General features: G+C 38.6%; 1 protein-coding gene across 1 annotated transcript in view; it reads left to right on the top strand.

Moving 5' to 3' along the window:
• LOC112969517 (puromycin-sensitive aminopeptidase) overlaps nucleotides 1–22918 on the top strand; it is a 31407-nt gene extending 8489 nt beyond the window's left edge. Inside the window, exons 3-23 of the mRNA XM_026072920.1 lie at nucleotides 1099–1176; nucleotides 2586–2707; nucleotides 3616–3723; nucleotides 4665–4865; nucleotides 5358–5454; nucleotides 5560–5593; nucleotides 7088–7202; nucleotides 9593–9757; nucleotides 10894–10998; nucleotides 11384–11444; nucleotides 12273–12382; nucleotides 13191–13254; nucleotides 13904–14043; nucleotides 15782–15916; nucleotides 17325–17544; nucleotides 18177–18319; nucleotides 19153–19209; nucleotides 19688–19795; nucleotides 20063–20218; nucleotides 20322–20369; nucleotides 22290–22918. Coding sequence (XP_025928705.1) covers nucleotides 1099–1176; nucleotides 2586–2707; nucleotides 3616–3723; nucleotides 4665–4865; nucleotides 5358–5454; nucleotides 5560–5593; nucleotides 7088–7202; nucleotides 9593–9757; nucleotides 10894–10998; nucleotides 11384–11444; nucleotides 12273–12382; nucleotides 13191–13254; nucleotides 13904–14043; nucleotides 15782–15916; nucleotides 17325–17544; nucleotides 18177–18319; nucleotides 19153–19209; nucleotides 19688–19795; nucleotides 20063–20218; nucleotides 20322–20369; nucleotides 22290–22442 — 2420 coding nt within the window. The 3' untranslated portion in view covers nucleotides 22443–22918. The remainder of the gene's footprint in view (nucleotides 1–1098; nucleotides 1177–2585; nucleotides 2708–3615; nucleotides 3724–4664; nucleotides 4866–5357; nucleotides 5455–5559; nucleotides 5594–7087; nucleotides 7203–9592; nucleotides 9758–10893; nucleotides 10999–11383; nucleotides 11445–12272; nucleotides 12383–13190; nucleotides 13255–13903; nucleotides 14044–15781; nucleotides 15917–17324; nucleotides 17545–18176; nucleotides 18320–19152; nucleotides 19210–19687; nucleotides 19796–20062; nucleotides 20219–20321; nucleotides 20370–22289) is intronic.
• The last annotated feature ends 1743 nt before the right edge of the window (nucleotides 22919–24661 follow it).

Below are 24661 nucleotides of genomic sequence, written 5' to 3'. Positions count from 1 at the left end.
TTTTTTTTGATTGAAGTAGCATAGATACAAGTCACTTCAGATGCAGTGAATACCATTGGATAAATTAGGAAGGAACAAGCCACATGGGGTGTTCTCTCTTTGCTCTGCTAGCTCTAGGCTGCAGGACAGCTTAATTCCCGTGTACTGATTTCCCCCTCCCCGCAATCTGTCCAGCTTGGCCTCATAGTTCAGATGTTTGCATCTACAAATAGATTCAAATGCTGTGYAAATGCCATAGTGCTTAATATTCCAATTGAGTTTGGATGCCCTTGTTGAATGGTATATAAACTCTGAGGTAGGTCCCTTCTTCTGAAGACAATTTTTAAATAGATTCAAATGCTGTGCAAATGCCATAGTGCTTAATATTCCAATTGAGTTTGGATGCCCTTGTTGAATGGTATATAAACTCTGAGGTAGGTCCCTTCTTCTGAAGACAATTTTTAAATAAAATCAATGTATTTTTTTTCTTTGTGATTAAAACCAAACACACACCTTGCTTTGGACATTACTGTGTTTTTCAGACTGAGATCCAGAAATTAGTTAAATCATAATCATTCTCTTTTGGGATAATTAGCATGAATCCTGCTGCACTGATGTAGGCATTTAACATTGAGGGAGTTTGTGCAATATTTTACCATATGTCAGGACTGTAGTAGTTGTCACCAACATTCTTGACGTTGTACAAGACACTGTTCCTACTGTAAGTTTACAATTTAACGGTATAGCTTTCATTATTCCCCACAGCAGGAGGCTTCTCAGGCACAYGAGTGCAGCACTCTGATGGACAATATGTATGGCAGAAGTGGAAGGGAGTGTGAGGTGTTTGCTTGAGTCTGTGGCTCATGCTCTGTAAATATGGTGGATTTAGTTGTCTGAAGCCATATAATATAACATGGAACTCCGACAGTGGCATTTCTTTGGTTGCTTACACTTATATTTTTCTGGATTATTTGAAATCTTAATTGATGTGTTCAGTAACTACAGCATTATTGTTACATTCAGCTGATTCAGTTCATTTTAAAGCACCAAAATGCTCATGAGTTAAAGAAACATCTCTGGGTCTTATTTTGAAGAAGGTAATTTTTTTTAATCTTTCAGAGGTTCATGCCACAGGGTTCAACTACCAAAATGAGGATGAAAAGGTTACTCTTTCCTTTCCCAGTACTCTTCAGAAAGGTAAGAGGTATTTTCATGCTTGCAGCTTGGCTCAACTGTGTGTTTAAGGTGTTTGCTCTTTGAAAAGCTAGAAGAAGATAGTGCTGTCTTCTCTTAAGTTACTAACTGTGAATGTCATGCTCCCTAGGGAGTCTGTCCATTTTAAGTCAACAGAAGACTGAAAGAATGGGGTTCTTTTAAATATCCATTATCTAGCTGAATTGGGTTGAAGTTAATTCTGGAAGTATTTTAGAGATCAAATTCTCTTAGCTAGTACAAAGAATGCATTTCAAATAAGTGTCATAAAAAGTTGCTATATTTCTAGTTTTGCAGTAAGTATTTTGATTGTATATTTGACTTGTCAAAGAATGGACAGTGCTAGATTTATTTATAACAGGCAGTGCAGATTATTTGCTTGACTTATGACACCTCTTCTACAAAGTTCCTTTGATACTAAAATTATTGATAAGATCAGTAGGAAACGTAAGTGATAAAATCACTTTCACTCTAGGCCATGGAATTGGAAAGGTTGTTTCATTAATAGTGCTGTTTGCTTCTTACTCCTGAGATGATTCTAGTTATTTACCTGCTATTGGGAGTTAAGCACAGAAGCTATTTATGTTAGATACTGATGATCTGTTCTCCTCTTACCGAGAAAGAGCTAATCTGAATTACTGCAGTATTTTCCTAGGTGTGAATGTACTAATTCATTTGAAACACTGCTACAGTTTTTTGCTCTGAGGGATTTGTAGACTGGAACTCAGCTCCACAGATTGAATAAAGCAGTTTTATTTCATCTTTACAAACATAAATGTAAAGATTCTATGGTGAGAAAATGTTAGTGTTTYGTTCTGCGGGATATTGGCATGGTGCCTTTGATGAAGATCAAGTTTCCCCTTTCACACAGAGACATCAAGGGCAGAATAAATCCCGAGACTAATTGACTTACAAGCTAGAATGCAACCAGTGCTCCACCTTGGCTTCCGTAGTAGATTTCTTAGTATGCTATTATTACTTAATAGCCATCCTATATTTCTGCAAACTTTACTCAAAAGTAAGGGTTGTAAGATCAGACTTTTCAGTTGGCTTAAAAAGTCTCTGCAGGTTATTGCAATGTGTTTAGGAGGTGAGAATGAATACTGCAGGAGCCTGTCAGGAATTTTACCAGTCAAGTGCTAAAACACTTTGGTGATTCTGGCTTTGCCTGCTTTCCTTACAACATTAAGTTCTTCTGGAGCAGTATTTTATATAAGGACACTGAAGGGTTTGAGGGAGGCTTGCAGAAAAATGATGGGTTGAGATGAGTTAAAGGGACATGTTATTTCAGAAGGGCAGTGGGCCAGTTAAGTAGCTTGGCCTCAAGGTCCAGACCAAATGAATGTTCTGTTTGGCACATGCAAATAACAGTGTCCCATCTGTTTTCGTTTCAGGGACAGGGACGTTAAAGATAGACTTTGTAGGGGAGCTGAATGATAAAATGAAAGGTTTTTACCGAAGTAAATATACCACACCTACTGGAGATACACGCTATGCTGCTGTCACTCAGTTTGAGGTATGGGCTGTATTTTTTGTTGTTCCTGATGTAGGATTTACCCTTAAAAGAAGCAAAGACCTGATTTCCTAGCTATAGCTATAACCTCTGCGTAAATTTCAGAAATCCATATTTTTTGCTTCTTCTCTCAAAGTGTATGGGTAATACTAAAAGCAGTCTTTGCATTGTGACTTGAAGGTCAGTAAATTCAGGATTTGGCAAAATCCCCAGCCAAGGATCATGCCTGTATGTCGTAAATCATATATGTACAATAGCCGCAATGTTTAAAAACAGCTCTTTATGTAGCTGTGGTCAAATAAATCTGTATAAATTGCCTTCATGAAGTATATTAAATCTTTCAGTAGAGTACTCTGACTTTCTCTCTCAGTATCGTAATAGTATTTGGCTCACATTTTGGATGCTATCTCAAGTATTATGTAAACTCAGGACGTACTGACAGAATTTTATACCATACTGTAATTTCATGGTTATCTGCCTGGTTACATAAAAACATGGAGTACTTACCTAGTACAAATAGAACATTTCGTGCGTGCAGTCTAGTGACAGAATATAAATAGGTGGTCTTGTGTGTACTGTCTATGAACGCCTGGGTGCCCTCTCTGCTTTCACATGACTGAGCTTTGCTCCTGTCATGACTCTGCTAAAATTTGCTCAGACTGTAGAATTCCATCAGAGCACAGAGTGCTTTTCAGCTCTTTTTTTTTTTAAACTGAGAGTGAAGTAAGCTATCACAGTAGGAATTAAATGCTCTAATTTAGGGATCAAGGAATATGAATGAGGAGACTCTTTATACCAGTGACTATAATTCACCCAACTTCTTGCCTGTAGAATATAGTGAAATTGTGTCTGTTTTATTGCAACAGCCTCTTGTGAAAGACTTATTTGGTTAATGCTGTTATTTCTTTAAGGCTACTGATGCTCGCAGAGCTTTCCCTTGCTGGGATGAACCTGCCATCAAGGCAACATTTGATATTTCATTGGTGGTCCCTAAAGACAGAGTAGCTTTGTCAAATATGGTAAGTAAACTGTGTTTTAAATAAATCAGTAATAGTTTTAAATAAAATTGTAATAAAGCCAGATGATTATTTGAAAGTGAATGTGTTTTAGTGACAGACAGAACTAGGAATATAGACTGTATTGCTACCTATTACTAAGCAGTTCTAAATTGAGAGAACTTTTTTTAGGAACGCTATTGCAATGTCAGGTTCTAGCATAAAACCTAAAGAGGCTGTACAGACCAGTGTTGTTTGTTTGTTAAAAAAAAAAAAAAAGTCTGAGCATATGTCATGCCACGTGCTGCTTGATTAAGAATGACTGGAAAAAAAAAGCCTTTGCTTGTTTATATAGCTGTTCTAGCTATATAAGCAGACATAGCACTTGAGATAAGTAAGCATAATTTCTACCCTAGAGAATTTCTGACCAGAACAGGGGTAAAATGTGCAAGTAATAGTACCTCTCTCACAAATATAAAGTAGCATTTTCAGGGTCCCATTTTAAATATGGTACAAATATTTTTAGAAGATCTTGCTAGAGAAGAACAGTCAGTTTTACAACAGATTCTTATTCCAGTAACTTTAACTTGCATAGTTAGCAGTAAAGGTTAGCCTTGCCCAATGATYAAATGGTTACAGTTTTTGTTTCACAATTTAAATGAGTCTGGTGCCATAYTGGGAACTGGGTAATCCTCTTTTTGTAGGATAGCAACTGATAGCAAACTTATTCAGCAACCTTTGCAGTAATGGAATATGATGTTTATGTTATAAAAGTACACTGTCACATGTGATGGGTCTTTTTTTTAGTTAGGGAGGGARCTATAATGTGGTCAGTATTTTAAAATTGTACAAGAAGTTACTTCATTTGAAATGTGAGACTCCTGATGATGGAATATTTAGTCAATTGTATTGTGTAATACAGTTTCACTTCCATGAAACTATCTAATTTCCTTTCATGTTGAAAGAATGTCATTGACCGGAAGCCATACCCAGATGATGAAAATCTAGTGGAAGTGAAGTTCGCTCGCACCCCTATAATGTCGACGTATCTCGTAGCATTTGTGGTGGGAGAATATGACTTTGTAGAGACCAGGTCGCTTGATGGTGTCTTAGTGCGTGTTTACACCCCTGTGGGCAAAGCAGAACAAGGAAAGTTTGCATTAGAGGTAAATGCGCTTAGAGCGATTTCATTATTGCTATAGAAATCTGACAGGCTGAAAACATCTCTACTGTGTTCAGTCATCTAAATCAATGCAAAGCTTATGAGGGTGGGGGTTTTTTGTTTTTTTTGGCTTTAATAACTTGGAGAGACAGGGCTTGATATTAAACAGAAAAAAATGTGGACAAATTACAAGTATGTAATGACAAAAACATACATTTTAATTCACTTGTTGTGATTTGATGATGTATGCTCTTGTCCAAAGACAATGAAAAGTGCTGAAGGGTAGGCTACAGCCTGGGAGGAAAAGGGGATGGGATGGGGGTGTGTGGGGGGGAGTCCTGTACTCTGGTGCCCTGGAACCTGGCAGTGCGGTTTCTGGAACAAAGCCTGTCTGTGTTGATTTCTTAGGCTAATTTGAGCCATGAAGAAGTTTTCAAGTTTCACCTATTGCTCCAAGTTAACATATTTACTAGGTTTCTCCTTTTATCTCTTACAGGTTGCTGCTAAAACTCTGCCTTTTTATAAGGACTACTTCAATGTTCCTTATCCTCTTCCTAAAATTGATCTCATAGCTATTGCAGACTTTGCTGCTGGTAAAGTAACTCACTTTATTGATGAACTGTGTTTTATTTGAATTTTAAACATTTAGGAAGAGGTGTGTATCAATATCAATAAACCTTTGTATTTATTTTATAAAGGTGCCATGGAGAACTGGGGCCTTGTTACTTATAGGTATGCTGTTAAAATACTGTCTTTCCCCCTCTTTGTTCACTAATTTTTTGGAAGTAATTGAATTAGTTTGAGGAAGCTGTAGTGATTGGGTATCAACCCAAATAAGACTGAGTAAATACCTTCAACTCTAGCTTCAGTTTGGTTAATTTTGACTTCTGCAGCAGCGTGCGTTATTGTACAAACCTTAGGAAGGCAAGAATGAGCTATTACGACTACTGTCCAAGGGTGTGAGATTTTTAAGTGTCTGGCAGCACTGCCTGTTCTACAAGAGAACTTTCTTGGCTGCTTTTTTTTCCCCCATAAAAGTTATGTACTTACTGACACAGCTTAAGAGTTTATTTTATATTGTAGGCAAGTTGGTAAATTTCAGCAACCACAGTATAATCATGTGGGTTTGAGTAATTCAAAAGTATTAACTTGCCTTCCTTTTCAGTTTTTTGTTAATCTGATCAAGCTTTTGTACCTTTGCTTGATACTCTTATAGTATCTGTCCTCATTGTTAGAATGATCTTTCTCTGTTTTGTATAACATTGGACTTATAAGCTTTGGACTTAAATCCTGAAATCATTTGAATTTATTCTGCTAAACTTTTAATTTGGCTTTTAAAGATTGTAATGGAAATTTGAGCCCAGGCTTAAAATCTACTTGTCTGCATATTGCAATTCTGATGAAATCTGATACCTTACTCCCTGTGGAAAAAAATATTTGTCCTGGATGAGTAGAATTTTTGGAAGCCTTTCTTAATTTTAGTGTTACATTCTTCCCTTATGCTCAGTTTGGCACGCTCGCTTTATCCCTTTGGGGACAGAAGGTTGGCATAATATGCAGGCGCCATCTATGTTTTGAGATGCTTTTTTTTTTTCCCCCCCCCCTTCGAGTTGCAGGAATCCAGAAGTCCTTTCTGACTGACCCAAATCCTGATCACGACAGGGGTGTTTATAGCTGAAGGTGGTGTGCCTAACCTAGGGAGCGCGGGCCTGTGTGTGTGCGTGCGTGTGTGTGTGTGCACCTTGTGTGGAGAATCTTGTGCAGCTGCAGTGGCAAGGGTAACAAGGCTGATTGTGCACTTGGAAGAATTTCTTCTGGGATGAGGGAGGGAGAGAAGACTTGCTGTGCATATATCATGCAGTGCAAAGGGAGTTACAGTTAAGGTGAGATTGTGCCCCCCGCCCTTCCCTTCTTTCTAGATTATGTAGGTGAGCTATTTTATAAATACAGGGTAAATTTTCTTGTTCCTGCCTGGGTTTTTGCACTTGTCTTCTTGCATGCCATAAGGAATTGTTGCTCCAAAGCATTCCAACAGCTGTGGAACTTACCAAAACAATTTAATGTGCAAACTGAAATAGCTTTTGGGTTTTTAGGGTTTTTTTTCTGTTGTACTGATCACTTTTTAGCTTGCTTAGGTAATATAACCTACTTTTGACTTTTTTTGTTTTGTTTTTTTTCCCTAGGCATGTAACATTCAGTTCAATTCTCTTTCTCTCTTAAATACAGGGAGACTGCATTGCTCATTGACCCCAAAAATTCCTGTTCTTCATCTCGCCAGTGGGTAGCTCTGGTTGTAGGACATGAACTTGCTCATCAGTGGTTTGGAAACCTCGTGACCATGGTATCTAATAGTTACAAGTATTTCTTTTATTTTTCTTTCACATGTACTTCATATACTGTGTTGCTTTTTCACATGTCCCTTTGATAACAGGCATGTTACCTTTAAAATGCTTTTTAAAGTATTTAAATAATAGTACTTTATTAGCACTTTCTTCTTTACTAGTATGTTCTTTAAAAGTATTTCTCAATCTTTTCTGTGTGAAATAATGTTCACTTGTTTGAATATAGTCCTAGCTACAGCTGAGCAGGTGTTCCGTGGAAATGATTTTGGCCAGTCAGATTGCTTAGAAGCAATAAACCACCATTTTCTTTTTGTGTAGGGATAATTCACTCATCAGGCTTTCATACCAAGCAGGCATATCAGTATCAACTCGGCATTGCAAATTATTCTGGTACAATAGTTGAAAAGTTGCATTGTAGTAACTCATATGAGTTATTTTGGATATATGGGGAGCCAGATGTCTGAATGGTTTGATGTTTAAGGCATTTTGGTAGGAATAGAAGCATTGTATGAGGCAGAAAGACTGAAATCTGTAAATAAGTCCCATCTAGTGCTAAAATCTGAAACCCACATCTTTCAAAGCTTCTGCTCTTAACAAATAGTTTCAGCTTACTCTATTAATTAGATCTGACATTCTTCTCAAGCCCTGCAAACAAACATCTGAACCCACATATTTCACAGGCTAGGAAGTTTTTTATATTGTTAGAAACCATCGTGTTTGGTAGAAAAAGCATGGCCTCAGGAGCTGGAAAATCTTCGTTGCTCTGGCTTTCAGGCTGCTTAAATGGAATGTGTGTAGAGGGAAGAGAATCCCCAGTGTAAACATTAACTAAAGCACTAAGCAGAAGTTTTCAAACTCTTCCATAATGCTGCGCATCTTAAAATCTAGTCAACTAAGTCTCTTCTTGTTTGTGATAACACAGGTAACTTCCCCATTCATGTGAGAGCAGCGCAATATTTACATGGAAAAGTAATACTAAAATAATATATTTTTAGCTTTTAATGCAGTTGAGCAGCTGGGAGCAAGGAGAGCCAGAATCATGTGACTAGACAACTTTGTAGGTTGCCAGCAAGTGCCTTGGGGGCCACTAGTGATCCACGAACCATTTGTGGTCTTTCTGACCATTGTTTGAGAACTGATGCAGTAAGCTTAAGATAGTGTTGTTTACAAGAATTTCTAAAATTTATACTGAATTAGCTTCTTATTTTTCTTTTGGAGTACTAGGTCTTCCAAAAACTTTCTTTTCTTTAGGAAACTTTTCTCTTTGGTTATTTTCTTATGTTCTGTGATGCATCTGTGAAAAGTGGTTCCAACTTTACCTCTTGTGTTTCCAGGAGGTCATTTTTCTTCTATAACCTGAGGTGCGTACATCACATCAGGAAGCCTCAGTAGCATCACTGGTTTAGTTTGCCAGTAGCAGATCCTATTGGATAGCACAATATACCAGTTCTTCTGCAACAAAGATAAATGAAATCAAACTGGTTCCATGGAAAGTAATAGATTCTTGAGTAATTAGGTTGCTAGTGGGATGAGGGAGAAGATTTAGAAGTTCAACCTAATTCCTCAAGAATCTACTTCACAGTTGCATTAATCCTTTGGCAACAATCTTCATTTATGTATTGAAACCTTGTCTTGGAAACAGATGTAATCAGAAATGTGGAAGAAAATTGGATAGTCTCCACTCTAAAAATAAAGCTAGACTTATCTGTGTAGAGTTTCAGTAACAGCTTTCCCTATTGAAATTCCACCCTCCCTGTGGTAAATGTTTCATTCATAATAGAAGCAGCAGTGCTTTGCAGAACTGCTTGCTGGATTGACAGCATCTGTTCAGTTTCTTTTACTTAAGGGCCCAAATCATTGTAATTACACTCTCCTGGGTTAACTGCCCCTATTTGCTTTTAAAGAGTAGTAAGTAACTACAGTTATGGAAAAGGGTGGGTTTTTTTCCTCACTATCTATAGCTGGTTTCCTTATCTCTCCTACTTCAGTTAAATATTAGAAACGAAGGAAGAATTTTAAAATGTCAGTGCAACATTCTTAGCTTAAAAAAACAAAGCCCATCTTTGGCTGGTGTATATGAAACAACCCTTAACTGTTTACTAGATTCCAGCTTTTCATGGTCTAGAAAACTTCAAATTCCAGATTTTTCACTGTATTTAAGCATGCTTCTGTAGTAGAGCTATTTCAGTCCTTAAACTGTTACAAGACAGAGAGGAATATAGTTACAATGTGTTGATTACTCTTGGGCTGCYGACTTCTTTATAGAGAGGAACTTGTAGTTACTGAAGTGTTACCTGTCTCTCTGATTCTTGATCAGCAAGCTTCTTATTGATTAAATGCAACTTTTGGATTTTTTTTTTTTTTTCATTCTGTGCTTAAATCTTTCCAGGAATGGTGGACCCATCTCTGGCTGAATGAAGGATTTGCATCCTGGATTGAGTACCTATGTGTAGATCACTGTTTTCCAGAGTATGATATCTGGACTCAATTTGTTTCTGCTGATTACACACGAGCTCAAGAGCTTGATGCCTTAGACAACAGTCATCCTATTGAAGTAAGTTCTGTCTTTCGGTTATTGGTTGTCTTCTTTTTTTTTTTTTTTTTTTTCCAGCTGGATGTGAGCTTTTTTCCTGTTAGGGAAAAAGGGGAATTGTGCAGTCATTCATAATGCAGAGGAAAATAGACGATTGCATTTACACTTTGAATTTTCCTCTACTAAAATTAGGATTTAAGAAATGAGGTTTAAGGGTTTGATGATGGCTTCTTTTGGAGTTTTTCTGCTCTACTGACTTAAAATGGTGAAGTTGTGATCAAAACCCATTATTACTTGTGTTTTGTTTTGGTTTCTGATCAAAGTGGGTAGTTTTCTGACCTTTGAGCACAGTAAAGTAGCTACTGACTTATTCCAGTGCTTGACAATATAAAACAGAGATGCTACAGCGCTAGCTACCACTTAGTGCGGTATAGCCCAGAGCCCGAGCTACCAAATTTTGCCAGGCTTGTGCTAATTTCCATCTGAGGCCACCTTAGATGTTTGTGTTGTACTCTCAGATTTGGGAGCGTGATACAGGCAGTCTTGAAATAAGCAGGGTCCAGCTGAGCTTGCTGCTTTGGAAACAAGGCAGTAGTCCACAGCGATGAAGAGAAAGCAGCAGCAGTGAGCTCAGTTACAGTGACTTTGAGAGCTGCGCTGGAAGAAAACTCCCTTGTAATTCATAAAGATCAGCACAGACGAGTTCTCAGACGTCTAAGGAAATGCTTGATGTAATAGATGTTGGGAAATGACCCTGCTTTGTACAACAGGCAGGTCTAGGTCACTTTAGAATAGCTGTTACTCACTGAATGCAGTTCCTGAATATACATTCCTCACTGTCCCAGGATTAAACAACTTCCGCTCTGTTTTTTGCTTTTGGGTAAGCATTGAACCAAAGGACTGAAGCAAGATCCCTAGGTCTATTTGCTTGAATATCAAAAGCTAAGTTAAAGTATGTTTAACATATAAACCAATCCTAATCCAGCCATATGTCATTGACTGGGTGCAGAGAGATTCCACTAAGACAAGTTAGTGGTGATGATGCATGCACCTTTCTAAGTGAGAAAAGTCTGCTCCTTAAACAACAGAACAAGCAAGATCAAAATCTTACAGCAGTTAAAATTGTTCTCACTATAAATTATCCTTTTTTACCACAGGTTAGTGTTGGCCATCCAGCTGAAGTAGATGAAATATTTGATGCTATTTCTTACAGCAAGGGAGCATCTGTAATCCGAATGCTACATGACTACATTGGTGATGAGGTAAAAAGATTGTTGTTAAAAAGCTTAACTTAGATTGTCAAATCTTTTAACAGTTACAGGCATCTGTTTTTGATTTTTTTAAATACTGCATAATTTGTGTTTCAAAAACTTTTCTCCCCTTTGTTTTGGGCTGTATTTAAACTTACAAAGGAGAAATAAGACAAGTGGGAATTAATGAGTGGGAAAATATGCAAATATAACTATTTAAATACTTAAAGCTGGCTAACAAAAATGTTGTAAGCTATTCGGTCTAGTAGCACAGATCAGGAGGGAGTTACTGATCCTAGGATTCTCTGGCTGGTTCTTGAATATAAGTGCAGTGCAGAGGGAATACAGCAAGAGCCTCCATTCTGGTGCCCTGACATATTCAATTGTATGTTCCCAGGACTTTCGGAAAGGAATGAATTTATATTTAACCAAGTTCCAGCAGAAGAATGCAGCTACAGGTAACTGATTATTATATGCTTAAGAAAAATAATTTCTGGAGAAAAAAATGTTAGTGCTAAAGTGATAGATTCTTAAATAGCCATTTTTCCAACTGAGATCACTGAAATACAAGGAAATAATAGGCTTGTTTCTAGTTTTTGTACAGTGTGTCCTCAGCACAGCAAGAATTCAGCATCCTCTAGAGGTTCTCAAACTCAGGAGTATTTGGCTGAGGTAATCTGAAGGGGCTGCATTTGCCATTGATAACCTGTTTGTGCAATAATCTAAATTAGAAATAGTACGTTGATTGCCATATAAGCCTTTTGCAAGCTTTCTTTTGCAGAATTGATTATGTGTGATTAAACAGTTCAAACAAAGCCTTGTCTAACATCTTACAGCTCTTTCTTTATATGGTCCTTTTTTGTGTATCAGATGTAAATGTGGAAGTGGAGCGTCATGCTTTATCGGTATAAAGCAGTCCATGTAGTCGGTTGAGTCTTTGGCGTAATATATGAAAAACCTAGGGAAAAGATGCTTCTGTTTACCATTTTGAATATTTAATGCTCACTTGTCTCATACTTCATCACAATGTGTATTGTGGATTTTTTGTTGTTTTTGTTTTATAAGTTGTAATGAAGCTTTTTTACCCTCCGTGAGTAGTTAAACTATTTCCTTTTTTTGTGTGTGTGTGTGAATCATCTGTTACAATTTTATAAAGAAAAAAAAAACTTGCAGGGCAAACTGGAGGAATAATACAACCCCCCACTCTCCAGTACCTGTATAGCCTTCTTAATAGCATCTGAAGTAGCAATACTCTGGGAGTCTTCAGTCTGACTTTTCTTCTGCAGAGGATCTCTGGGAAAGCCTGGAAAAAGCCAGTGGCAAACCTATTGCTGCTGTGATGAATACATGGACCAAACAAATGGGATTTCCCCTTATTTATGTGGAAGCTGAACAGGTAAATTGTACAATTCTCCATACATAACTCTACGTTCTTTCAGCACTTTGGATCAAAGATTCTGCCTGTAACTGTGTTTTAGATCAAATTTATTAGCATCCAATCACTTAAAAAAAACCAAAAAACCTCTTTGATCAGGATGCTGTACAGGGAATTGCTTTGTTTAGTGACAAATCTGTTCCTGAAGGGAAGGGAAGTGCAGTTCACTTGAGAAACCTAGTACAAAGTGATATGCAGTTCATGCACAAGTGCTGCAGATCATGTGCTTGGCATTTGCTGACATAGCCCGTTTGCCCTGTGTATGTGAAATGGGGTGGGGAGTGGGTGGGCAATATCTGATTTAGCTCCCCTTACCAGATGTTTTGCTTCTCACTCCAGCTGATTATGCTTATTCTACAAGATTGCAGGGAGAGTGAGAATCGGTGGCTGGAAGCTGAAGCCAGACAACAAATTCAAATAAGAAGTAGGGCATGTATGTTTTAATAGTAGGAGTGATTAATGCATTAGAATGAATTCTTGAGATAGCTTCTCTTTTTGGAGGAAAGCACAAATTACCCCAAGTTTAACAGAGTGGACATGAATAAACTTTGATATACAGAAGCTGAAACAAGATATTCTGATAATTCCCTTCTTAAATTCTATGAATATTAAAGTAAGTTGCAACTCTATTGTGACTTTGTAGGGTGCTTTCATACTGTCTTCTAATAGTGCTGTTTGCTCAGCTTCTGTCTTCATTGAAATGTTGTTCGGTGTTGAATCTTGAAAATGGTTAATACTACTATAGTATTAATTTTCCTCTTTTTTTTAGCAAGAAGAGGACAAAGTGTTGAAGTTAGTCCAGAAGAAATTCTGTGCCAGTGGACCATATACTGGTAAGACGAGCTAAGAGCAGGAATGGAGCATTCATTGCTTTTCATGCAGTGGCAGCAATTTTGAGAGCTCAAACAGCTGCACTGCTGAGCAGGCAGGTGCTCTGCTTAGATTCAGGTGTTACTATTTCCTTCTCCCTCTCCCTCCTTTTTTTTTTTTTTTTTTTTTTTTTTTTAAACTTCAGAATTAATCTAAGGCAGATTGCTCTCACACTTGTCTCCATGTCCTCCTTGTGTGAAGGAGAATGCCATTCTTCTACAGACTTCTGTTCAGTTTTCATTCTGAGATGCTTCTCTTCTGATGTCCATTTTAAGGCCAGCACTGCTATCTGAGGAGCTCTGTATTATTAGCTTTACAGTAGTGATGGAATAAAAATGCCTCATACGGAAGCTAAGTCAATCTTAAGACACAAATTCCACCTACCTTTTCATACTTATGGAAATTAAAGTGTTTGGCTTCAAAAGCTGTTTAGAGATCCTTGGTTTTGGACTGTAGAACTGTCTTTTTACTTCAGTTTTTTGCCTTTTCAACTGTGAAATTAAGCTTGCTTAAACTGTTGCTAGAACTTGTTTGAACATTGGACAAAATTTCTCAGTGTCGTTTGCATACCTTTTTTCCTTAGGCCTTCCTTTTTTTGGTTTCTCCTTTTAGGGGAGGACTTCCCCATGTGGATGGTGCCCATAAGCATTTGTACAAGTGATGACCCCACCTGTGCCAAAATGCAAATATTGATGGACAAGGCAGAGCTGACCTTGGTTTTGAAAGACATAAAACCAGACCAGTGGGTGAAAGTAAGTTGGCACAAAGGAGAACATATTACTGGGAATAAAAGCCTGCGTCACTGTGGTGTTCCCCAGCATTTCATTTTCCTCTTCTCTTTTGTTTTGTTTTTTGCTTGTTTGTTTGTTTCTTGCAATCTTGTATTTCTTTTGAAAGGGCCTCTCTGTGCTGCTATTGGATATTTGCTCCTCTATAATGCTACTTAGCGTGGTCCTTTCTCTTCAAAGGTTTGTTTCCAAGAGTAGTCTAGACAGTGTAAAGTCAAACCATTTAGACATCCAAGCTCAGAAAAAGAGTGCCATTAAATAGAGGCAGCTTTTGAGTTGATCTATGGTGGCTTTTTCAGTATCTCATAGCGACCACAGCTTAGTTAAAGTCCATCCTGAGCAAAAATAGTCCTGTTTATCTTTCATTAGTGTGAAGGTTTTCTACTGGCTATGACCAGGCAAATACAAATCTGCAAGTAGAAAAAATTCACTGTTGAGGTCTGTTGCAGGCACCAGTCAGAAACTGAATTTAAAAACTGAAAGGTAGCGACTGGTTGGGATTACTGCTATATGAACTACTGCACTGAAGAGTAATTGTTCCTAAACTGGAGCTGTAATCTGAGAGATGACTCTGTGAAATAACATTAAGCACTAGTCTCTTTCTGATTCTAAGTCAGACCTTCCCATTTGATTAGCAGAGGCATTCCAGCTGTTAGGCCTGTGTATTCCCTAGAATCACCACATCAGTCTGGGTCCTCTCTGGTAATAAAGAGGGACATGTAATGAAAACTCTGGAAAACCCCCTGTCTAAATGAGGGTGAAGATTGCTATTGCTTCCTGAGAAGGCAAGCATCCAGCTAAGTCCAAGGTCAATTGTAGGACTGCTGGCTACAAAGGTTATCAGTCTGTGAAGTTTTTAGTCAGTGCCATAGTCCTTCTGACGACTGCCAGCTGGACTGACCACAGTTATAGTACCGCCATAGGGGGTTGTTTCCTGATGAGTTCAGCAATGCTTTTGTCTTATTTGTATCAGGTACTATTGCTCAACAGACCCAAATATTTGAGCCCCTACACTGAAACATTAGTATGTAGTAGTGCTTATCTAGCATGTAGTTCATCAAGCTTACTAACCGTGACTTGCTTTTACACAGGGCAGAGATACTTACTCTCCTTTCTTAAGGATATGGAAAGATTTATGCAAACCATTTCACAAAATTTGAGTGGTTCCCGAATGTTGCAGTGGTTCTCTCTCCATCAAAATTGAATTGAGCAAACTGTGGGAATGAGGTTACATTGGATTTGGTTTTCCTTTGAACAGTTAAATTTGAACCGAAAAATACTAGTCACAGCTCTGTTCCAAAAGTCTAGATTCTAGTGCCTGCAGCTTCCTGCAGTTTATTTTCTCAGGTGCATGACTACCCTTACTTCAGTTAAGAGTTACCCCCTAAAAGAGAAATTTCTCTTCTCTCCTCACTCCTTGTTTTAATTCTAGCCTCTTGTTTCTTCATGCAAAACTGTCCCAGCTTTCTCTTGTCTTCTGTACTTCTCATTGAGCATTCCTGGTTTAAAAATCTTGTTAGTCTTTTCCTCTAACAAATTTATAATTTCTTCTTTTGATCCCTATACAAAATAGTAATGATTTAAATGACAATGACTTCTCTGCATTGCAATGCTTTGAGAATTTCTAGTGGTCCAAAAATAAAAAGGCATTTCCTTATTTATTCCTTACTTGTAATTGTTTCACTCTTTTGGTACATTTCAGTTAAACCTTGGAACAGTAGGGTTTTACCGTACTCAGTATAGCCCTGACATGCTGGAGAGTTTAATACCAGCGATCAAAGACCTCTCCCTACCCCCTGTGGACAGGCTTGGCCTGCAGAATGATCTTTTTTCTCTGGTAAGCAACCTTTTTGTTATTCTGTGTTCTACTGTCCAATAATGAGAGCTACAGTAACTGCAGAAATCAGTGTCTGAAGAGCCAGTCTCAAGTTTCTGGAGGCAAAGCACCTTTGAGATTACTGCATACATCTAGCTATTAATTAGCATGACAAGTTCTAACTTGCATGATAAGACTTAAATCCTATGGTAGCAGCCTGTCTATAATTTCTGTTTTACTGTTTCCCATAGTGGTGTATCATACTTTAGGTTTTTTATTAAATTAAAAGTATTGGAAAACTTACTTTCTTTTATCTCATCAATTTGTCTCATCTCATTTAATAAGTCTCAAAGACTTTATCAAAGACTTTATCAGCACCAGGTGCTTTACTCAGATAGGCTTGTTAAAACAGTCTTCCACTGGAGAAAGTGGCTATTGTGGATTCTTATTGTTTAACAGCAAGGGATTACCCCTAAAGCACTTTCCTTTTCTTGCTAGTCAGCAAATGTATGGAAACTTTTAAATGTAGTTTTGATTCCCTGCCCCTCTAGCTTCAAAGCTTGCAACTTTTGTCATGGCTTAGTTGAAAGTGTTTGAAACTACAGCTTGAGTCTGTTTCCCAAATATTTCAGGCCTATGGGACAAAAAATAAGTAGTAAATAATGCACATAAGAACATTATATGTTAGACTTTTATTTTGGTTTCAATTTTAATTTATCTTTTTGTCACAGTTGAAGATAGCTTAAATAGTAAAAATTGACCTTCATCTCTATTCCTGTATCATAAGTTATTGTTCTGTTTCCAGATTAGCAAAAACTGAGCAATCTGGTTGGAGACCATCACTTTAGATATTATGAACTACACTAAGCACAGAGTGTTTTTTCACAATGTTCTGAAGCAGTTAATACGAATTTTTCCAGGCAGAGGTGGAAAGGCAGCACTTTTTGTACTAATTCATGAAAGCAGGAAGGGAAAATGACTTCTGCAGTTTTATGCTCTCAATTTAATGAAGAGCAAAAATTAAATCTCTAAATCTTCATAGGTTTTTTTTTTAGTTAAAATAAGATTTTGGTGGGTGTAGTATCTGGCTGAGAATAATTCTGGGGGTTTAGTTATCTCTTGCCAGCATTGCTGCAATTTTGATAAGTCACTTAATCTCCTTGTCTGTTTCCTGTTTGCAAAATGTGCTTATAATTATGTAGCTGTATCCTTGTAAAGTGCTTACCTGTGTATAAAAAGCATTGTGTGCCCTGAGCAGACAGCTGAAGTATTTTGACTGGTGCTGACCCACCTTGGCAGAACCCCACAACAGAGAAAAATGTACTTCATGCTCGGAATGTGCAAACTGAACAGGGAGGATGGTTTAAATAATGCAGTGATCTTAGTTCTGTTTGGAGGTAAGATTAATCTGTGTCTTTTCCTCTCCCAGGCCCGAGCTGGAATCATTAGCACTGTAGAGGTTCTAAAAGTCATGGAAGCTTTTGTGAATGAGCCCAATTATACTGTGTGGAGCGACCTCAGCTGTAACCTGGGGATTCTCTCAACTCTCTTGTCCCACACAGACTTCTATGAGGAAATCCAGGTCTTCGTGAAAGATGTCTTTTCACCGATAGGGGAGAGACTGGGATGGGACCCCAAACCTGGAGAGGGTAGGAAACTTATGTTGTGAAATCTAGTAGTGGTTTTGAAATACTGCTGTGTAAATAGGCCATCAAGATTTTGGGATGGGGAGAGAGAAGGGAAGAAGAAAGACTAAAGTAGGCGTGTTGGGGTATTTTTATACTTAGAAACAAACCAAAACAAAAACAACCCTCTCTTCTCAAGCCCAAGGTCAAATAGTAAAATTTTTCTCTCCCTGGTCTCTGTTCCATAAAAATTCTCTGCTCTAGCTATGCATCTAATAGAGTGCATGCCTCTTGTTAGTCTAAAGGGATGTAAAGTCATATACATGCATGTTTACTTATCCTAATAAAGTGTTGTGTTGTAGACTCAAATGGGAATTATTACTGACTTAGCTCAGATTGCAGGCCTAGCCTGTTGTGTTTTGGTCCACAGAATCTTCCTCTTCTGACCCTCTGGCCGTAAAAAGTCAAAGCATTCTCCAGTTGGCACCAAGGAGAGTGGAAAAGGTCTAGTTTCTTTAGATAGCCTCAAATATGTGGAAGGATTATTACACAATTCTACCCTCATCACTCTAAATGAAAGAACACTTCATTAAGTTTAACTGCTGAATGATGTCCCCAGATAATTCTTTTTTTTTTTCCTCCTACTCACTCATTAGGTCATCTAGATGCCCTTCTGAGGGGTCTGGTCTTGGGCAAACTAGGAAAAGCTGGGCACAAGGCAACGCTAGAAGAAGCCCGCCGCCGATTTAAGGACCATGTGGAAGGAAAACACATCCTGTCAGCTGATCTGAGGAGTCCTGTAGGTTATTGTAAACTTTGGTTCCCAAAAGACCATACCCACTCCCTTAGTTAGCACTGTGTGCACTGAACTGTTTGCTTTTCCAAGAATAGGCAAGCTAGAGGAAACCAGTGTCATGGTATGAAAACACCTTCCTCCCCCCCCCCCCCCCCCAGGTGATAGTGAGCACAGCACAAACACCTCTGTGTTTCTTGCATCAAGTAAGCTTCACCTGTCATGGCCAGTACTTAGTCATAACTAATAAGCTCGGTTGGACCCACACTGACTGCCACAGAACAGCTCTGGTCTCTAGATTGTGCTGCTTTTTGGGTTTCAAAACCTGTTCAAATACAGTGCTGAACCTGAGCTGACTTCTGTTCGTTTATATCCTTCTATAACCAGCCTACATCCTCCAGGTTTAAGAACACTATGGAAAAACTGTGCAGGGATCCTTGAATAGCTCTACAGGTGTCAGCTTGGTCTTGTAGAGCATGCTAACTCTAGTGCAAGTCCAACTATGGTGGACATGGATTGAGTGTATGTGAAGTACTTACTAGCTAGGTGTTGCATGCTACAGCATGTTCGGGTGCTTTGCTGAGACTGAAATTACCAAATTTATGCTGAAATTGAGGAAGAGGTTAAGGAGCTGATGATGAATCCTTTAAAATCCAGTCTTAAAATGTAGGAGGGATCAGTGCGGGTGTCTTCCAGATCAATTTGTCTGAAATCTTACCCAAATATGTAAAAATTGGTTATGTATCCTGTCTTAGAGCCCTTTCCATATCAGCAGCTTTTTATTGCATTTCTAAAAATGTGATTTGTGAAGGACCTTCCTTGTTTACGCTCTATCTTAGGTGTATGTAACTATTTTGAAGCATGGAGATAGTACTACTTTAGACACTATGCTAAAGGTGAGTGCGCATTTTCTCTTGTTAACAGTGTCAGTTTATGCAGTCAAAAGCTAAATATTCTACCCTACAAGTTCCTCTAAGATGTAGCTTTTTCTGAAGACAGGACTAATCCTGTGTTTTACAGATGATGTGAAAAGTAGGACCACATTATGGTATTCCCTGGTCCATGTGTAATGTTAAATTGCCACCTAGTGGCTTGTTGCAGAGTTTCATTGCTCAAAGGCATGGTCCTACCTGACCTTATATAAATAGTGGTGAAGACTACGGTTTGTTACTAACTACTTTCTGCCGATGTATGTGTAATAAGGTCCCTAATATTCATGAATAATCCTGCAGCTATTCACATGTTCAATTTGCCATACATGTTGCTTGAAGAAGAATCTAGCAGCCCTAGTATATAGAGCAGGTTTAGTAGTCTAGGTAAGAGCAAGTCATTTAATAGTACTGTGTGTTAATATTATTCACTCTGGCTTTGAAGCTTCACAAGCAAGCAGACATGCAGGAGGAGAAGAACCGAATTGAACGAGTTCTTGGAGCCATCTCTCAACCAGAACTGATTCAAAAAGTTCTCACCTTTGCACTTTCAGTAAGTTACTGGAAAGCTGCCACTTACACTAGTCATTCTCATAAGATTATCTAGAGCACTTGGTGATAGAGTACTGCGTGCATATAATGCTCTTGAATAAGATGAAGAGTTTCAGCTGTTAAATCTTTGAGTTGTATCTTGATGTACCATATATTTTTGAAAGTTTTTGTGCAAAAAAGCCATCTTTGACAGATTCAGCGTAGAAGTGCATAAAGCCAACATGCTGTGTTTGTTGAAACAGTCTTGAATGTTTATGTCCATTTTCAGGAAGAGGTACGTCCCCAGGACACAGTGTCTGTTATTGGTGGAGTAGCTGGAGGCAGCAAGCAGGGGAGAAAAGCTGCCTGGAAATTTGTAAGGGATAATTGGGAGGAACTTTATAATCGCTACCAAGGTGGATTCTTAATATCCAGACTAATAAAGGTATGTGCAACTTTGAGAAAAATCTCGTTTATATAGATGTCCAAAACTAAACCATTACATTTAAAATGCTTACTCTCGGTTAAAAAAATATTTTTTCCTTCAGCTAACAGTGGACGGATTTGCAAATGATAAGATGGCCGCAGAGGTAAAGGTAAGAAATTTTAATCAAATAAATGATTTACATTATCTGTGACAGACATTGCATTCTTTGGACTGTAAGTACCTAATGGAAGAGCCATGAGTTTGTTGGGGGGGGTTGTTCTTGAACTGTGGCTCTGTCTGGCTGTTTTGACTGTGTTGCCTAGTCCCTAAATTGCACTGGTTTAGCTTTGGTTATTTTACTGAAATGTCTTAAATTAACATTTTCAGAAATCAGTGTGTATTTTTGTGTAGTGACTTCTATTTCGGTAATCTCACTCATTTAAACTTTTATAAAATCCAGCACAGTGGTTCAGGCGGTGGTTTTGAGATTCCCCAAAAAGATAGCTATTAAAAACAATTGTGGCAAAATTTGTAGTTCTTACAACTTCTGTAGTAAGCTGACACTTGCTCTTTGTTCCTTCCTGGACTAACATGGCACATTCATGACTGATTGCTTTAGCACCCAGTGATCCTTGGGGGAATTAACTTGGTAGAAATTAGCTGAATTCCATACTGTAGATCCAAATTTTATGTGGCCATTTGCGGTGTGTAGGAAGGGTGAGGCTTTGACACGAGGCAGATACTTGTTTGCAGAGWGTCTGTTGCGAAGCTGGTGGCTCAAGGTGATGTGCTTTCACTATTGAACCCAAGCATCCCCTGTGTCTTGAGAGTGTGGGCTGTGGTCTTGGTAGCGTTTTGAGAACGTGTGCAGGTTGTATTATTCACTCTTTGCCTGCAGTTTTTCCATGGCTCATTCTTGGAAGAAAATGCTTAAAGATATGGCCCTTGATTATCATTTTTCTGTTAGGAAAATGCTGAGGAAGAATTTTTACTTCAAAGAATGTGAATCTGATTCCAGGATCCCTAGTTGTAACTACTATTTGAAGATATGCTGATCCACAAACCTTATCTTTCTTTTTAATAATCTGGTGATTTTATTCCCCTTAGAAAAGATCTAGCAGCATTTCTTCATAGGGAAATCTTGCACTATAATTCCCTTCTTTTCTTACAGAGCGCTTTGCAAAACATTTACCAGCACAACTGTCCATAACTAAATCATAACCATGTTCCAAGAGGGCTTCATGAGACAGTATACCTAGGTGTTTAGCTGGGATACTAATGTGTCTTGAGTGTCCATGTCACTCTATAGCAGACACTAATGTAAGGTGATCTGCTGAATACTGGGAAAAGCCTACTTGTATGAAGATGAGGGATGACTCCCTGCTATGTCAGCTTATTCTGCCCTTTAACCAATTGTAAAGTGAAGGGTCACAGCAGTCTTTGATGCAGTTGCTTTAGCTTCAGCTACTTGCAGGTGATCAATATTGTAGATTCTGGGGGAAGGAACATGAGAATATCCAGCAAAACTGAGTGCTGCTGGTGCCTGGACGTCATTATCCAGTTTGGACAGAGGCCTACTTAAGACAGAGTGCTAAGAAATCAGATATCTAGACAAATGCTTTTGCAAAATGGCCTTAGGCTTCAGTTAGTGTCTTCTTCCAAGTATCCAGAAATACATGTTTGATTTGCTGCTCATTCGTTGCCTTCCAATGAGGGACTGAATTCTGATCTCTTCAAGTGCTGCTTACTCTCCCTGGCAGCCCAGACAAGAGAGGGAGGAGGCAGCGTTTGGACTAGTTTGTAGAAATGATACTGTGGCTTTCCTTTAGCAGAGAAATGGAGACATTTTGCTGTTCTTGCTCAGTACTTCAGATCATGCATGTCTTGCAAACTCGGCAAGCACCATGCAAGCTTTTCTTTTTCACAGTCTCTGTGACATTGGTGGGAGAAGATAGTGTGAACAGTAGTCAGAAAAAAAGCATAATTCCTAGGAGCATTTCTACATAACCTAGGGAATTTGGTGACTAAAAATATAATCTTGTCTATGGCTGTTTATACTCTTATGGATGGTTGTGTGCTTTTTATACAGGCCTTCTTTGAGAGTCACCCAGCTCCATCGGCAGAACGCACTGTGCAGCAGTGCTGTGAAAACATTCTGCTGAATGCAGCTTGGCTGAAGCGGGACGCCGAGAACATCCACCAATATTTTCTGCAGCGCAAGGCCCCACCAGCCATGGTGTGAATCTGTGCATGCCACCGCTGCAGTCCTGCTGCCTCATCATGGGGAGAGGGAGGAGCTACCCAACAGCTGATTCATATGCCAAGAATTTGGAGTCTTTTTCTCAAACCAGTGGGGATTGGACAATGAATGTAGTTAACTGGTTCCTGCTCACACTCCAGAATTAAATTCTATTAAAATTATCAGCAATTCAGCAAAAAAAAAAAAGTAAAAAATCTGTAAATATGATAGTAATAAAATAGAGCATAACAAAACTGTGAAACTTCCTCAAGCCTTGTCAGTGGTTAAAATATTTAACACCCCCCTCCTGACACTCTTATTGACAGATGTTCTGTTTTTTACAGTCCCCCTCCCCCCCAAAAAAAAGAAAAAAGAAAAACAGAGGTTTCTAGGTCAGAGGAATTTTGTGGAGAGTCTGGGGCAGGAATGGGTTAATGCCTCTGAGAGCATTGTGTGGAACAGTTCACTGGGAAAGGCAGGTAGCTGATATAAGATAGTCTGTGCATAATTCCAAGTGCGAGGTTTTGGGGAGATGTTCCTGCAACCCCCCCAATCCAATCCAAGGATAGTAGGTTCCCTCCCTTTTGTGTTACCTCTCAGCAAAAAGAAAAATGTTCTGTCGCTCTTTGGTTTTTCTCCTTGGTTCCATTTGCTGATGTCCTTCTTAGAGATAACGGAATTGTAAGGAAACATCTTTCACAGCCACATTAAATAAGAGAACGATTCATGCAATATATTTTTTTTCTTACTAAATTGCACCCTCAAAATGCATGCAAATGAGGAGATAAGTACTGCGTGATTGGTTCTCCTGGACTGCTGTAAGGGCAGGCCTCGTCTATTCAAGACACTGTTACTTGTCTAAAAGATCCAGCTTGTTCAATCTCCTCCTGGCCGTAGCAACACTAGCTTTTCGTTCCTTTCGTGATGTTGATGGTAATTTGATTCAGAAGCCTTAAATTAGTGATGACTGGCGTGATGATGAAGTCTAAGTTGTGTGCCATCATTTACTTCACAAAGCAGCGTGGTCTACTAACCAGACACAACACCCTCTAATACAAAGGTTGGAGTTCCATATATATATTTTTTTTCTTTAACAGGAATTCGTATTTGGTGTGGCTTAACTGTATTTCAGAAGGTCATCAGACTAACTGTCAGACTGCTTCCCTGAAACATTTTTGTGCTATTGTTTAAAAAAAAAAAAAAGAAATTAAAACAGTTGGCGTTAATAAAAATGTCAATGTGAAATTGATGTCCTGATCTTGTGTTCTGTTTGAAGTCTGAAAGAGTGTTGCTGCTTTCAAAGGACTTAAACTTCTGTAGGGGATCAGTAATGGTCACATGTCAATGGTGTCTTTAACAGCCCTGAGGAACCCCTTGTTCTCAGCTTTTTCCTCTTCTGCTATGAGTGCTAGATCTTAGAGCAGCTGAATGAGCACATACCATACAGATAGTAAGTAGATCTTGTGTGATCTTAATAAAGATTGTACTCAGACACTAAAGAACTAACTGGGACAGAATTTGGAAAGTAAGGAAAAGGACAAAAACTTCAAATTAGTAAATTTCTATTAAATAAACACCTAAAACGTTGAGGGCACTGATATGCAAAAGAGGCTGTGCTAAATGGTGTGAGAAGAAAGGGTGCTTGCCTGCTGTTTTGAGTTTCGTGGAATAAAGAGCGGAGTAAGAGTAGTGGAGAATATAGAGGCTTAGGGGCTGCTGGAGTGGGTTTAGCACAGTGCATCTCTGAGACTGCAAGAAGAACAGGATTGTCCAGATGCTGCTGCTTTCAGCACCAATGAGCCAAGGCAGAGATGCACCCCAGAACTGAGCAACTTCACAGTTATTGAAGATGTGGTGTTCTTGAACATAATCACATTGGCCAGTATCCCTAGGGCTAGCATGGCTATATGGTCAGAAATGAGACTGAAATGAGAATTGTTTGTCCTGAGTCATATCTGTTAAGTTTACTGATGTTTTTTCCTGCTGTCAGCACTGCAGAGCCAATGTAATTTCAGAAGAGTAAGCTGGTTTCTCTTCTGCTTCTTGCACATTGACAAAATAACATGCAAAGTTGTAATTCCAGCATGACTGGTGATGTATGAAATGAGACATACTGTAGCTGCAAGCTGAGGTGGTCTTGTTTTGACTTTAAACAATGCAAATGACATGCAAGCAGTTGAAGGAGAGAGGCAAAAATAACGAGTTTGTGGTCAGTGAGCAAA

The sequence above is a fragment of the Apteryx rowi genome, unplaced genomic scaffold (genome assembly GCF_003343035.1).
Source record: "Apteryx rowi isolate R43461 unplaced genomic scaffold, aptRow1 scaffold_354, whole genome shotgun sequence".
Classification (NCBI taxonomy): domain Eukaryota; kingdom Metazoa; phylum Chordata; class Aves; order Apterygiformes; family Apterygidae; genus Apteryx; species Apteryx rowi.
This window is presented reverse-complemented; position numbering and strand designations above follow the sequence as displayed.